The sequence below is a fragment of the Mercenaria mercenaria genome, chromosome 17 (assembly GCF_021730395.1).
Source record: "Mercenaria mercenaria strain notata chromosome 17, MADL_Memer_1, whole genome shotgun sequence".
Taxonomy (NCBI): domain Eukaryota; kingdom Metazoa; phylum Mollusca; class Bivalvia; order Venerida; family Veneridae; genus Mercenaria; species Mercenaria mercenaria.
Window position 1 is genome coordinate 3,563,483 of NC_069377.1, and position 16,955 is coordinate 3,580,437.

At 37.9% G+C, this 16,955-nt stretch overlaps 1 protein-coding gene across 1 annotated transcript in view; it reads left to right on the forward strand.

Annotated features, from left to right (window-relative positions):
- The first annotated feature begins 1,773 nt into the window (after window positions 1-1,773).
- LOC123535630 (mitochondrial potassium channel ATP-binding subunit-like) overlaps window positions 1,774-16,955 on the forward strand; it is a 51,605-nt gene continuing 36,423 nt past the window's right edge. The window contains exons 1-8 of the mRNA XM_045318355.2: window positions 1,774-1,996; window positions 4,899-5,244; window positions 5,626-5,781; window positions 6,077-6,222; window positions 9,285-9,360; window positions 12,486-12,626; window positions 12,960-13,045; window positions 13,671-13,768. Coding sequence (XP_045174290.2) covers window positions 1,923-1,996; window positions 4,899-5,244; window positions 5,626-5,781; window positions 6,077-6,222; window positions 9,285-9,360; window positions 12,486-12,626; window positions 12,960-13,045; window positions 13,671-13,768 — 1,123 coding nt within the window. The 5' untranslated portion in view covers window positions 1,774-1,922. The remainder of the gene's footprint in view (window positions 1,997-4,898; window positions 5,245-5,625; window positions 5,782-6,076; window positions 6,223-9,284; window positions 9,361-12,485; window positions 12,627-12,959; window positions 13,046-13,670; window positions 13,769-16,955) is intronic.

Consider the following 16,955-nt stretch of genomic DNA (forward strand, 5'->3'; position numbering starts at 1 on the left):
TACTACAAACACTTCAGCACCCAACATGCCCATGATCTCCGTTACAGAAGAGGGTGTTGATAAACTCCTGCAGGGGCTCTCTCCAAACAAAGCCTCTGGCCCAGATGAACTCTCACCAAGAGTTCTAAAAGAGCTACACCACGAGATAGCGCCCATCCTTACAATTATATTTAGGTCATCCCTGGAAACTGGCTGTGTCCCGCCAGATTGGAGAAGTGCAGTTGTCGCCCCTGTTTATAAGAAAGGCCCGAAATCCAAGGCCAGTAACTACAGGCCAATATCTCTCACCTGCATAGCTTCCAAATTATTGGAACACATTCTAGTCTCCAACATCATGACACATTTTGACAATAATGACCTCTTAAGCCAGTACCAGCATGGCTTCAGATCTAAGCATAGCTGTGAATCACAACTGATCAGCTTTACACAAGAATTTACGACAACCTTGAGAGTCAAAAGAGTAACAAACAGATGTAATAGTAATGGATTTTAGTAAAGCATTCGACAAGGTTGATCACAATAAATTGATATTTAAACTTAATGGGCTGGGTGTCCACCCTCTGGTATCACAGTGGATAAAGTCATTTCTGAAGGGTCGAACCCAAAGAGTAGTTGTAGACGGCTGCACTTCTGACACCCTGCCTGTCCTGTCCGGTGTCCCTCAGGGATCCGTCCTAGGGCCCTGTCTCTTTCTGGCTTACATTAATGACCTACCAGATTCTATTAGAAGTAAGGCAAGACTGTTTGCAGATGATACCATAGTATACCTTACAGTCAAGTCCTCATCTGATGCCCAAACACTACAAAAAGATTTGTACGCCCTTGAAAAGTGGGAACAGGACTGGTCAATGGAATTCAATCCAGACAAGTGTGAGGTGCTGAGAATTACTCGCAAACGAAACCCTGTCATGTTTCCTTACACCCTGCATGACAAGGAACTGAAATCTACCGATACCGCTAAATACTTAGGTGTTACACTAACTAAAGACTTAAACTGGTCTGAACATATTAATACTATTTCCTCTAAAGCAAACAACTCTCTTAAATTCATCAAAAGAAATGTTCAGACAACAAACAAAAAGGTCAAAGAAAAGCCTATAACACCTATGTCCGTCCACAACTCGAGTATTGCTCATCCATCTGGCACCCCTGGCAAAAGTCCCTCTCATACAAAGTCGAAAAAGTGCAAAGATCAGCTGCACGGTTTATCTTTAACGACTATAACTATACAAGCAGTGTAACCCAGATGATTAACACCCTAAACTGGCAAACTTTAGAACAACGGCGCATACAATCTTCTCTCATCTATTTTTACAAAATCCAAACAAATCATGTATGCGTCGACCATAACCATCTAACTCCGACCAGAAACCTGAACTACCTAATTCCACAGTCCCGTACTCAATACCACACGAATTCCTTCTTCCCCCGTACAATCAGACTATGGAATGGCCTTCCCCAATATGTACAGTCCAGCCCCAGCCTCAACATATTTGCTGAGCGGCTGGCCACTGTACATCTGCAGTAACTTCCTTCACTATGTTTTTTAACTTAGCACCTGTAGTAATTTTTATTCTTTGCACCTAATGAGTTTTCTCATTTTTAACACTGCCCAGACAAGCGCCTTCCAGTCATAATCGTTAATGATTGTTGGAAGTATCATGTAGATGTAGATGTAGATGTAGATGTAAGATCCTAAGAAATTTAGTGTGTTTAAACCTAAAACAGTTCTGTTATTTATCACAGATATAAAATTCTTACAGCTGACTGACAGCAAGCGGAAGTTGCATGTTTACAAAGTGACAAGTTTGGTTAACAAGTTTTTTGTTGAATATATGCTTAACTAATGTTTTTATATCCATATGAGAATTTAAACTATTGAAAAAAACGTCCCAGACAACGTTCGGCAAATGAGTTGAACCATGTCATTGTTGAATTTTGCTAGGACAGGATACGCTGTCAGATGCAGTCTTCATGTCCGAACTCCTTCGATCAGGCGAGTGTTTTCTGTGCAATTTCTACATTTCTGTCTAAATTGGTTTGGTATGAAAATAGTAAAAAGTGGAAACTTCACAGGTCGCTCAACACGACAAAAACGAAAATGTTGTAGGCTCGGTTTGATTGAGCCTGTTCATGGACGGTAGTGGAAATGCATGCTACATTCCATGCCCTCTAGCCCCGGGTTGAGCAGAACTCAACATTTACACATGCTAAAAGTACAAAAAATCAATTTAGAGACATCCATTAATGAACATTTGTTGGCTCTAAGCGCTTTTTACAGGTGATCTCCTGGTAGCCAGTATGTACATGTCAAAGTTTTTGTTTGGAAGTGGATATTCGTACAGTCTCGTATACGAATAGCCTGTCGGGCTTTTCGTACGGCTCTCCCGTATGAATAGTGAAATAGCCTGCAGGTGGCTTGTAAGGCAGTTTTGTATTACAGTAGAGCAGTACGAATAGCCTGAGAGGCTGTTCGTATGGGACCGTACAAATAGCCACTTCATATTCGTTTTGAATTTCACTTTGTTCTCTGCAAGGGTTTTCTCTTGAATTGCCTGTGCAAGCGGAAGGTACAAGTCAAATTCATAGACAGCAATTCACTTGTACAGGCTACGTCTTTATTTCTCTCTGTATTTGTTATATAGAGGACAGTCTTTATGATGATGTTGTACATTTTCTGTGTAACAGCAATGGCAGAGAGCTAATTCCGTATGTTTCCAAGCAAGGCATTTCGACCACAAGACATTTTAACCCCAAAGGACAATTCAGCCCAAGACGTTTCAACAATATCCAGTCTACATTCCCAAAGGGATGATAATTATTTCCCCTAAAGGTTTTTCTAGAGATGTCACTTTCCACGTAAATTGACATTAATTTAGATCAACAAGACACTAATTGAATTTATCACATTATATAAATCACATTGTTTATTAAGAAATAGAATCTTGACCTATTGTTAGCTTAATTTACTTTTTGAAGAATATGGAGAGCTACTTTACTTGCCCTGATGTCTGCATTGCATTCAAGTTAAAAGTTTTATTACAAGTTTCTCAGTGACACTGAATCTTCCAAACTACTGTCCCTGTTATCATCATACTTCACGTAAGGGTTGGTCTTGGTAACTTGTTTAAAGTCAAGTGTCCCAAAGGTTAAGGTCATGGAAAATGTTATTTACTGGTACATTGAACATAACATTGCATCACAATGATCACTTTCAGCACATCAAGCAAACTTAACGTATCATGTAATCAGGGTTCTCGCCAGGCTATTATCGCATGCCTTCAGGCTTTGAGCTGTATATTCGACATCCCTTACTATTCCCACCATCCTTTTATTGCCAATGCGACGTGTGATAAAAGCAACCCAATTAACATGCCAATTAGTCTGATAGTGTATTCAGATGTTGCTATGTGCCTCTCGATTTTTGATGTCAGTCAAGCGATATGTGTGCCGTATTCTATTGGTACAATATTTTAGCCCTGCCTTTACACCTGATGATATATGTCATCATTGACTGAAGTAAATATGTACGTGAGAATTAAAAGAAATCCACACAAGATATCCGAAGATGAGTTTCAGCTGTTATCGTCAAAAAAATGAAAATCGGGTTTTTACAGACTGAATTGGTATTACATGTAAACAGTTAACAATTTCATGGCAATATTTTTCGCAGGAATAAATCTGTTTTACATGCTTTTATGAGCGAAATCACGAAGTAGTGTCAAAAGTCGCTATTTTAAAGTAATGTTTCGTAGCAAAATCTTTAGAATGAAATATTAGCGGGACATCTTCTGTTATTTCCAAGAATTTTGAAATCATGGTCGGAGATTGATTTTAGCAAATTTCAATGAAAAACTGCAATAAACTAGCAGACATCGAATTTTGAAATCATGGTCGGAGATTGATTTTAGCAAATTTCAATGAAAAACTGCAATAAACTAGCAGACATCATTGGAAAAAATTAACTCAGGTTGTAGAAAATAAGTTAGAAATTGTCATTTTACAGGCAGTGCTGGCTTTGATTGCCTGTTTTTCAATTTTCACATATTTTTGCAGTCCCGTTTTCCAGATAATTTCAGTCATTATTTAGAAATAGTCAAGTGATGAGCAATATCAGTAAAGTGATTAGCAATTTTAGTCAAGTGATTAGCAATATATATCAGTCAAGTAATGATAATAGCAATATCATTGAAGTGATAAGCAGTATCAGTCAAGTGATAAGCAATATCAGTGAAGCAATAAGCAATATCAGTAAAGTTATGAGCAATTTTAGTCAAGTGATAAGCAATGCCAATCAAAGAATAAAGAATATTGGATGTCAGTTCATGTAACATAGCAAGAAATGGCAGTGTAGTTTATTGTGAATTTTTTGTGCAGGACTAATTTTCATGTTTGCATCAGTCCATAAAAATTGGTCCCGGTAAAAAGATAAATTTCCAGTTTATTGTATCATTTATATTTAAATCCACAAAATTTTTAAAGCAGGAAATGTTTACACCAAAGAAATTATATGATTTCACAGTATTTTGATAATAACTGAATTTATTGTCTTAAAAAAAGTTAAGATGTACTGTGTAACTGAATGCATCATTCTTAACCCTTATCATGCTGGACACGATTTAGTCTGCCTTTTCGACCAGTGTAGATCATGAGCAGTGCATCCGTGCAGTCTGATCATGATCTGCACTGTACGCCATTCAGTCAGTATCTTTTTGGTAAGCACCCCTTTTAACAGTTAATGGTTCTGTCCAAATTGGAAGATGGACAAGTTCATTATAGAAATGTGGCAGGGTTTTTTAGATCAAGAAATAGTTTGCAGTGCTTATGTACTGCTCTTGTACTCATTTACAGTACTTGGTAGAACTATTTTCATAGCTGTAACGCTTTTGTCTTTTCAGGGATGCAGTGTCAGATGTTAAATTATGGAAGGAAAAGATCCATACATGGCTGAAAGGGAGAAGAATTTTCATTCAGTCAAGACTGAGAACAAATTGTCAGTCATCACAGCAACATACAAATGGACTTCGTTATGCTGAAAACTTAGTCATATTTTCCAGCGTCTCTATAGGATATGTTCTTCTCAGAGGAGCTAGGTTGACACTAGAATGTAAAGCTAATAGGCAGAAAAATTCAAGATTAATTGATACAGAAGAATCCACAAATAAAACAGATGTGCCATTTGACTGGAAACAGTTCTTTGATTTGCTATGGCTGGATGTCCTGTCTCTATCATTAGCAATTATAGTATGTATTTAAGATTTACCCTGCTTAATTTCTCAGTGTGTGCAATACCACTTATTATTTGAAGCGATGTTCACTAAAAATTTACTGATTGAATAGAAAACAGTGCAGATCATGATCAGCCTGCATGGATAGAAAATCAGGAAGTCATCCAGTTGGATGAAAATGAAGGTTTCTTATAAGTTCTAAACTCTTTATGGTAGGCTAATTATCAATTTTCCCAAATAATGCCAAGGGCTGAGAGGCAGCCGGAATCTCCCATCAATAAAATTGTGTTTGACCTTGGCTTTGTATTTTTTTTTCAACATGAAATGATATTTCAAAGTCAAGAAACATAGCTAAAATTTTGACAAAACTCTTTTATCAAACATATTGTACTTTCAGTGTGCCCTTGCGACAGCATTAGTCAATATAAAGCTGCCGTTGATGGTTGGAGATGTTGTAAATGTTGTGTCAAAATTTGCGAAGGATTCTTCAGGTGATTTCATGGCAGAAATAAAGAAACCAGCTTTCAGACTTGTGGGAACCTACCTTATGCAGGTATCCATTAAATTTTGTAGAATTGTTTCCCTGCATTTAAAAAGCTACAGGAGAGGAATGGAGAAAAAAAGGCTGAAATTTCTCATACAGACTTGTAGATAGTTTTCTTCTATGCTCTTTTAATTTGGACTTCCGTTAATTTGCCTAGATTGTGTCCTATATTTGGTTCAGTGAACGTGACTGACCTTAAATGTTACTTGTGCTATCAAATTACATGTATCTAATTTACAGAAAATAGGTTCTCGCTTTATTATTCAGTGTTTCTCATACAAAACTAATTTAATTTGAATTTCAGGGGGCACTGACAGTGTCGTACATTTCACTTCTCTCGAATGTGGGTGAAAATCTTGCTGCCAGACTTCGCATCAAACTGTTTGACTCGTTACTAAGGCAGGACATACAGTTCTTTGATAAACACAAAACAGGGGAATTAGTTGATAGGTAAGTTTGTGGAGATGTTTGTTTCATATTATGTAATACTGTGAAATCATTAATATTCGTGGGGGACTAATTTTGGTGGATTTCGTGGTTGAGTCAATCAGCGAAATGTAATCCCAACAAACAAGTAAAATTCCCATTCATTTTATGTTCAAAAGTTGAAATCCATGAATTAATATCCCCATGAAGTTGCTGTTTGACCAAAACCACAAAATTTCATGTCCACAAAATTAAATGATTTCACAGTATCTTCTTTTTACGATGACACCTCTATGGTCAAGTGATTAAGGTCACTGACAACTTGCCTTTCACCGTTGTGTATTTGTGTCCCAGTCATGTGATGAAGAATAACTCTATACGGCTTCCAGAAGTTTGCAGGTTCTGCCAAGGTGTTCATCATCAAGGGTTTTCCTCCACCATTAAAAGTTTGAAAGTCTATCTACAACTATAGATAATGATGGTAAGACTAAAAACTCAGGCAAATTAGAGTTTATACTTTTAAACAACCTTTCTAACTCCACACTTGGTTTTATGCCATTATCTCAAATATTTATCTCTGTCAATTTTTAGCCCACCATCATCAGATGGTGGGCTATTAAAATCACTCTATGTCCGTGGTCCGTCTGTCTGTCATTCCGTCCGTCCGTCCGTTAACAATTTCTCGTTATCGCATCTCCTCAGAAACTACTGGGGGGATTTTGACCAAACTTTGTCAGAATGATGTATTGGTACCCTAGTTGTGTCCCCCTGAAAATCAGACTGGTTCAACAATTTATAAGTGAGTTATGGCTCTTTGTTTATTTCTATATTTTACATAGATTTATATAGGGAAAAGCTGTGAAAACCTTCTTGTCCAAAACCACAGAGCCTAGGGCTTTGATATTTGGTTTGAAGCATCATCTAGTGGTCCTCTACAAAGATGATTCAAATTATTTCTCTAGGGTCAAATATGGCCCCGCCCTGGGGGTCACATGGTTTATATAGACTTATATAGGGAAAAACTTTGAATAACCTCTTGTCCAAAACCACAGGGCCTAGGGCTTTGATATTTTGTATGTGACATCATCTAGTGGTCTTCAACTAAGATTGTTCAAATTATACCCCTAGGGTCAAATATGGCCCCGCCCTGGGGGTCATATGGTTTACATAGACTTATATAAGGAAAAACTTTGAAAATCTTCTTGTCCAAACCACAAAGCCTAGGGCTTTGATACTTGTAATGTAGCATCATCTAGTGGTTCTCTACCAATGTTCAAATTATCCCCCTAGGGTCAAAAATTGCCCCGCCCCGGTGGTCACATGGTTCATATAGACTTATATAGGGAAAAGCTTTTAAAATGTTCTTGTCAATAAGTACAACATTCAAATTTGGACCACATGTATATTTTTGAGTGGCAAGATGAACCTTGACATGAGTTGACCTTGATTTTGACCTAGTGACCTACTTTCACATTTCTGTAGCTACAGCCTTCAAATTTGGATCACATGTATATTTTTGAGTGGCAAGATGAACCTTGACATGAGTTGACCTTGATTTTGACCTAGTGACCTACTTTCACATTTCTGTAGCTACAGCCTTCAAATTTGGACCACATGCATAGTTTTGTGCACTGGAAAAAACTTTGACCTTGATTTTGACCTAGTGATCTACTTTCACATTTTTGAAGGTACAGGCGTCAAATTTGGACCATATGCATAGTTCCGTGTTTCAAAATGAAATTTGACATTGATTTTGACCTAGTGACCTACTTTCACATTTCTCAAGCTACAGCCTTCAAATTTGGACCACATGCATAGTTTTATGTACCGAAAAAACTTTGACCTTCACATTGACCTAGTGACCTACTTTCACATTTTTGAAGCTACAGGCTTCAAATTTTGACCACATGCATAGTTTTGTATTCCAAAATAAAATTTGACCTTGATTTTGACCTAGTGACCTACTTTTACATTTCTCAAGCTACAGCCTTCAAATTTGGACCTCATGCATAGTTTTGTGTACCGAAATGAACTTTGACCTTTACATTGACCTAGTGACCTACTTTCACATTTTTAAGGTACAGGCTTCAAATTTGGACCACATGCATAGTTTTGTATTCTGATATAAAATTTGACCTTGATTTTGACCTAGTGACCTACTTTTACATTTCTCAAGCTATAGCCTTCAAATTTGGACCACATGCATAGTTTTGTGTACCGAAATGAACTTTGACCTTTACATTGACTTAGTGACCTATTTTCACATTTTTGAAGGTACAGGCTTCAAATTTAGATCACATGTATAGTTTTGGATTCCGAAATAGAATTTGATCTTGATTTTGACCTAGTGACCTACTTTTACATTTCTCAAGCTACAGCCTTCAGATTTGGACCACTTGCATAGTTTTGTGTACCGAAATGAACTTTGACCTTAAGATTGACCTAGTGACCTACTTTCACATTTCTGTAGCTACAGGCTTCAAATTTAGACCACATGCAAAGGATTGTATACCGAAACAAACTTTGACCTTGACATTGACCTAGTGACCTACTTTCACATTTCTCAAGCTACAGCTTTCGAATTTGGACCACATGCACAGTGTTGTGTATGGAAATGAAATTTGACCTTGAGCTAGTCAGTTAGTCTTGAAATTTGGAACACTCAAAAATGGCACATTGGTGGGCGCCAAGATCACTCTGTGATCTCTTGTTGATGTATTTCAATGAAGATTTGACACACTCTTTATTGATAATTTTAATTTAATAAAATATGAAATGAGCCGCACCATGAGAAAACCAACATAGTGGGTTTGTGACCAGCATGGATCAAGACCAGACTGCGCATCCGCGCAGTCTGGTCAGGATCCATGCTGTTCGCTAACAGTTTCTCTAATTGCAATAGGCTTTGAAAGCAAACAGCATGGATCCTGACCAGACTGCGTGGATGCGCAGGCTGGTCTGGATCCATGCTGGTCGCAAACCCACTATGTTGGTTTTCACATGGCGTGGCTCAAATATTTATTGATATGCAAAGGAAAACAAAAGTTACAAATATTTGAAAATAGCAAAGATTTTATTTTATACAGGTTGACATCTGATATTCAAGACTTCAAGTCATCATTTAAACTTTGTATATCTCAGGGATTAAGAGCAGTAACTCAGGTAGGTACATTACCTGAAATGCATAGAGATTTTAACATTAGAAAGGTTAGGATTTCAGTAAGAAATAATAACAAAGTGTCTGATTATGTCTCCCCCAGGAGACATATTGTTTTTGCCCTGTCCGTCCATCCGTACGTCACACTTCATTTCCAAGCAATAACTGGAGAACCATTTGACCTAGAACCTTCAAACTTCATGGGGTTGAAGGGTTGCTGGAGTAGACGACCCCTATCGTTTTTGGGGTCACTCCGTCAAAGGTCAAGGTCACAGGGGCCTGAAAATTGAAAACCATTTCCGATCAATAACTAGAGAACCACTTGACCCAGAATGTTGAAACTTCATAGGGTGATTGGTCATGAAGAGTAGATGACCCCTATTGATTTTGGGGTCACTCCGTCAAAGGTCAAGGTCACAGGAGCCTGAACATTGAAAACCATTTCCGATCAATAACTAGAGAACCACTTGACCCAGAATGTTGAAACTTCATAGGATGATTGGTCATGAAGAGTAGATGACCCCTATTGATTTTGGGGTCACTCCATCAAAGGTCAAGGTCACAGGGGCCTAAACATGGAAAACCATTTCCGATCAATAACTAGAGAACCACTTGACCCAGAATGTTGAAACTTGATAGGATGATTGTACATGCAAAGTAGATGACCCCTATCGATTTTGGGGTCACTCCATTAAAGGTCAAGGTCACAGGGGCCTGAATATTGAAAACCATTTCTGGTCAGTAACTTGAGAACCACTTGACCCAGAATGTTGAAACTTAATAGGATGATTGGTCATGCAGAGTAGATGACCTCTAACGATTTTGGGGTCACTCTGTGAAAGGTCAAGGTCACAGGGGCCTGAACATTGAAAACCATTTCCGGTCAGTAACTTGAGAACCACTTGACCCAGAATGATGAAACTTCATAGGATGATTGGTCATGCAGAGTAGATGACCCCTAACGATTTTAGGGTCACTCTGTTAAAGGTCAAGGCCAAAGGGGCCTGAACATGGAAAACCATTTCCAATCAATAACTTGAGAACCTCTTGACCCAGAATGTTGAAACTTCATAGGATGATTGTTCATGCAGAGTAAATGACCCATATTGTTTTTGGGGTCACTCTGTGAAAGGTCAAGGTCACAGGGGCGTGAACATTGATAACCAGTTCCGATCAATAACTTGAGAACCACTTGACACAGAATGTTGAAACTTCATAGGATGATTGAACATGCAGAGTAGATGACCCCTATTGATTTTGGGGTCAGTCTATTAAAGGTCAAGGTCACAGTGGCCTGTTCATGTAAAATCATTTTTTGGAAATAACTTGAGAACCACTTGACCTACAATGTTGAAACTTAATAGGATGATTGGACATGCAGAGTAGATGACCCCTATTTATTTTGAGGTCACTTGATCAAAGGTCAAGGTCACAGGAGCCTGAACAGTGACTTGAGAACCACTAGGCCAAGAGTGTTGAAATTTAGCGGGATGACTGGACATGCCAAGTAGATGATCCCTATTGCAGCCAACCATCAGTGTCTCTTTGACTTTTGCTCCTGACCCCTATTGACTTCTTGCCTATAGGTATTTGCATTGGGGGAGACATGCGCTTTTTTACAAAAGCATTTTCTAGTTTTACTTGAGCTGCTCGTTATTGGTAAAGCTACATATTTAAAACTTAAAAGGTAGGTTTTACAAGCATAAATTGAATATATATGGCTCAAATGTGTGAAAATTGGATCTTTTCGTGCTTCAGACACTTATTGAAATAAAAATTGAAATCTTTTCCATACAGTTACACATCAAGTACAAAAATAAATACACAACCTTGCTTTTATAAAATTAAAAAAATTTCAAATGCATAGTTAATGCGTGTGATAAAATGTTTGGAAATTTTATTGACTGTCCATCATTTTACAAAATTTAGATAGTTGATTTTCAATATAGAATAAGTTCCCAGTATTGTGTGGCGTATGTAAAAAGTCTTCCCATACTTGAACGCAGTGTTGTTATATTTTCTGAACTTGTGAGACCATGGAGTCAATTCAGTTTTACTAGAAATTTAGCAGGGTTAAGGTTTATAATGCTGTATTGTTGCTGTTCTTGGCTTCTGATTAGTACTCATACTTTCTTTTTGAATTGTAGAGAATGCAGTCTGACATCTGGCCATGATCCAATACAAATCTGTCTTTGTCTGCCCATGACTGGATTCAAACTTCAAACTAAGCTGAGTCTGTGCTTGACTGAATTCAAATCTGTCTTTGTCTGCCCATGACTGGATTCAAACTTCAAACTAATCTAAGTCTGTCCTTGAATAGATTCAAATCTGTCTTTGCCTGCCCATGACTGAATTCAAACTTCAAACTAAGCTGAGTCTGTCCTTGACTGGATTCAAATCTGTCTTTGTCTGCCCTTGACTGGATTCAAACTTCAAATTAAGCTGAGTCTGTCCTTGACTGGATTCAAAACTGTCTTTGTCTGCCCATGACTGGATTTAAACTTCAAACTAAGCTGAGTCTGGCCTTGACTTGATTCAAATCTATCTTTGTCTGCCCATGACTGGATTTAAACTTCAAACTAAGCTGAGTCTGGCCTTGACAGGATGCAAGTCTATCTTTGTCTGCCCATGACTGGATTTAAACTTCAAACTAAGCTGAGTCTGGCCTTGACTGGATTCAAATCTATCTTTGTCTGCCCATGACTGGATTCAAACTTCAAACTAAGCTGAGGCTGTCCTTGATGACTGGATTCAAATCCATCTTTGTCTGCCCATGACTGGATTCAAACTTCAAACTAAGCTGGGTCTGTCCTTGACAGGATGCAAATCTGTCTTTGTCTGCCCATGACTGGATTCAAACTTCAAATTAAGGTGAGGCTGTCCTTGACTGGATTCAGATTTGTCTTTGTCTGCCCATGACTGGATTCAAACTTCAAACTAAACTGAGTCTGTCCTTGATCACTGGATCCAAATCTGTCTTGTCTGCCCTTGACTGTATTCAAACTTCAAACTTACCTGTATCTGCAAATGACTGGATTCAAACCTGACTATGTCTAATGGTGATTAACTAATATTTGCTGTTTAAGTAAAACTATGTTCTCCATATACAAATTAAGATGCTATATTTCAGACAGTTGGTTGTATTGGAGCATTATGGATTATTTCTCCAAAACTGACAGGCATCATGTGTGTGGTTATACCAGTTATCATTGGAATAGGAACCGTTATGGGTTCCGGCCTTAGATCATTGTCAAAGTCAGCACAAGCTCAGGTTGGTGCATACAGAATATTTATCTGTTCCAGTTTTAGATAAAAAAAAAGTACCTTACACCAAGTGAACACCATATGCAAAACTCTCCTGAGTGGCATGAGTGTATATGTCACTGACATGTGAAAATGTAAAATCTGGTGCTTGCAAGTGAAAGATAATTTGATTTTACCTGTGAAACAAACAAAATTTCTTTTCTTTTTATAGGTTTTCATTGGTTTTACAAATAATTATTGTAACCATGTAATTGTATTGGCGCGGCATCATACATGATATGACTGTCACATTGTTTATGTTATGTTAAGAGAAATGAAAAATGTTTCTCTTTGTTTTCAGGTATCTAAATCTACAGCAGTGGCAGATGAGGCTTTGGGCAATGTGAGAACAGTTCGTGCATTTGCCATGGAGGGAAAAGAACATGAGTAAATATCATTAACATTCAGAGATACTTAAACTTGCTAAATTCTTAAAATGGACAGACCCATCATTTAATTTGGGCAGTACCATTTATTATTTGAAGGGGTGTTTATTGAAAATTTACCAACTGAATAGCGAACAGTGCAGACCATGCAGGTTGATCTTGGTCTGCACTGGTCGCAAAGGCAGAATCACTTGCTGGCAGCAGACTAAAGGTTAAGTTATTCCACAACAGTTGCAAGTCAGAATGTTGTCTCTTTTGACACTCACAATATCTTACAAGTGAATGATGAAGAATGACTCATTGTAAATGAAATGACTGATAAAATCTTTTGTGAAATTCAGTTTTGTGTAAAGACAATGTGTTGAGCTATTGATACAGAATTTTGATAAATATGTTATATAATATACATTATACATGTATTAATATGAGCTTAGGAGAACATAAGTTTGAACCTTGGATAAGGCAATTGTTCTAATTTTAATTGTATTTTCAACAAGGGTAAAGTTGTTTGATAGTTATGGAGAACTAGTCAGTCTTCACAATACTGCTACTGATATGCTGTTGAAAAAATGGCATTTCACCAATATCAAACAGACTTATTAAATATATTTCTATTTCTTTTAAAGGTTGTTTTCCCAGGAGGTTGACAAATCCCGTATTTTGAATATCAGACTTGGGGTTGGTATAGGAATGTTTCAAGGCCTAGCAAATATAGCTTTGAATGGTAGGTGGTATATTTGTTCTTACTGGAAAGCTTGAAATTTTTCTGTTGTAAAGCTTTTGTTGTGACATTTTTCTCAGCACCCATGCCCATGTCCGTGTCACAAATGTTTTGCATGTAAGCAGGTTTCTCAAAAACTACTAGGCTAAATGCTTTCAAACACATGTGCTTGACATCATATGATGCACTCACAGGACAAGTTACATAACACTAGATTTTTTTGCCAGAATTTTGCCCTTTCTTATCCTGGAAGTTTTGATTAATAAAGATGGTTTCTTTGAAACTACTAAGCCGTAGTTTTGATTAAAGACTGTTTCTTTGAAACTACTAGTACAAGGCTGAATGCTTTTAAACTCCACACAGGTCTATGTTGTCATGAGATGATCACACATAGCAAGTAACATAAGTCTGACTTTTATGTTAAGCTCACTTGAACTTTGTTCAGGGTGAGCTATTAGTATATTTGAAAAATTTGAAGCCAAAGTGGCATTTTATTAGCCATTGGCTACAATGACTAATGGCAGAGCAGGCCCTGGGACCAGAGATCTATCAGGCAGATAAAAAAAATTTACTTACCCACAACAGCAGCTAACCATTCTACAAATGAATAATATAGCTATGTTAAACACCGAGATAAAATTTCCACCTGAAATAAAATGTTACCAGTATGGCATCTGTCTTCTTGTGTCCATCATTCTGCATCTACATTTCTACTTGTCAGTGAACATTATCTCCTCTGAAATTGAAAATAGGAAAACCTTCTCCTCTTGAACCACTGGATGGATCTAATTACCTTTTTTCATTAGCAACCTGTTATGGAGCTCTCTCAAATTTGTTCAAATAGAACCGATTGGTTTCTTTTGCGGCTGCTAGAAATAAACCTAGAAAAAAAGTTAAACAACTTCTTCCCATGAAAAACTTGATAGATCCAACAAACTTGGTCTTTAGTTTTCTTGTATAGTTCTCTCTCAAGTTTGTTGTACCCACGACAACACAGTTGTAAAGGGGGGTGTACTGGTTTCAGGTTGTCCGTCTGTTTGTCCGTCCGTCTGTCTGTCTGTCTGTAGACAGAATCTTGTGCACACCAACTCTCCTCATCACCTTTACACAGTTTAATGAAACTTCACAAAAGTGATCAGTAACAACAGTAGTTGTGCATGGGACATGTTAGGTTCTTTCAGAAAAAAATTCTGCAGAGTTACTGGACTTTGTTTTTTGTTACTATACTGTTTACATAGACACAGTCTTGTGCGCACCAACTCTCCTCATCCCCTTGACACAATTTAACGAAACTTCACACAAGTGATCAGTAACAACAGTAGTTGTGCATGGGGCATGTTAGGTTCTTTCAGAAAAATATTTCAGAGTTACGGGACTTTGTTTTTAGCTCACCTGTCACAAAGTGACAAGGTGAGCTTTTGTGATCGCGCAGTGTCCGTCGTCCGTCGTCCGTCCGTCCGTCCGTGCGTCCGTCCGTCCGTAAACTTTTTGCTTGTGACCACTCTAGAGGTCACATTTTTCATGGGATCTTTATGAAAATTGGTCAGAATGTTCATCTTGATGATATCTAGGTCAAGTTCGAAACTGGGTCATGTGCGGTCAAAAACTAGGTCAGTAGGTCTAAAAATAGAAAAACCTTGTGACCACTCTAGAGGTCACATTTTTCATGGGATCTTCATGAAAGTTGGTCAGAATGTTCATCTTGATGATATCTAGGTCAAGTTCGAAACTGGGTCACGTGCTGTCAAAAACTAGGTCAGTAGGTCTAAAAATAGAAAAACCTTGTGACCACTCTAGAGGTCACATTTTTCATGGGATCTTCATGAAAGTTGGTCAGAATGTTCATCTTGATGATATAGAGGTCAAGTTCGAAACTGGGTCACGTGCGGTCAAAAACTAGGTCAGTAGGTCTAAAAATAGAAAAACCTTGTGACCACTCTAGAGGTCACATTTTTCATGGGATCTTCATGAAAGTTGGTCAGAATGTTTATCTTGATAATATCTAGGTCAAGTTCGAAACTGGGTCACGTGCGGTCAAAAACTAGGTCAGTAGGTCTAAAAATAGAAAAACCTTGTGACCACTCTAGAGGTCACATTTTTCATGGGATCTTCATGAAAGTTGGTCAGAATGTTCATCTTGATGATATCTAGATCAAGTTCGAAACTGGGTCACGTGCGGTCAAAAACTAGGTCAGTAGGTCTAAAAATAGAAAAACCTTGTGACCACTCTAGAGGTCACATTTTTCATGGGATCTTCATGAAAGTTGGTCAGAATGTTCATCTTGATGATATCTAGGTCAAATTCGAAACTGGGTCACGTGCAGTCAAAAACTAGGTCAGTAGGTCTAAAAATAGAAAAACCTTGTGACCACTCTAGAGGTCACATTTTTCATGGGATCTTTATGAAAGTTGGTCAGAATGTTTATCTTGATGATATCTAGGTCAAGTTCGAAACTGGGTCACGTGCGGTCAAAAACTAGGTCAGTAGGTCTAAAAATAGAAAAACCTTGTTACCGCTCTAGAGGTCACATTTTTCATGGGATCTTCATGAAAGTTGGTCAGAATGTTCATCTTGATGATATCTAGGTCAAGTTCGAAACTGGGTCACGTGCAGTCAAAAACTAGGTCAGTAGGTCTAAAAATAGAAAAACCTTGTGACCGCTCTAGAGGTCACATTTTTCATGGGATCTTTATGAAAGTTGGTCAGAATGTTCATCTTGATGATATCTAGGTCAAGTTCGAAACTGGGTCACGTGCCTTCAAAAACTAGGTCAGTGGGTCTAAAAATAGAAAAACCTTGTGATCACTCTAGAGGTCACATTTTTCATGGGATCTTCATGAAAGTTGGTCAGAATGTTCATCTTGATGATATCTAGGTCAAGTTCGAAACTGGGTCACGTGCCTTCAAAAACTAGGTCAGTAGGTCTAAAAATAGAAAAACCTTGTGACCACTCTAGAGGTCACATTTTTCATGGGATCTTCATGAAAGTTGGTCAGAATGTTCATCTTGATGATATCTAGGTCAAGTTCGAAACTGGGTTACGTGCGGTCAAAAACTAGGTCAGTAGGTCTAAAAATAGAAAAACCTTGTGACCACTCTAGAGGTCACATTTTTCATGGGATCTTTATGAAAGTTGGTCAGAATGTTCATCTTGATGATATCTAGGTCAAGTTCGAAACTGGGTCACGT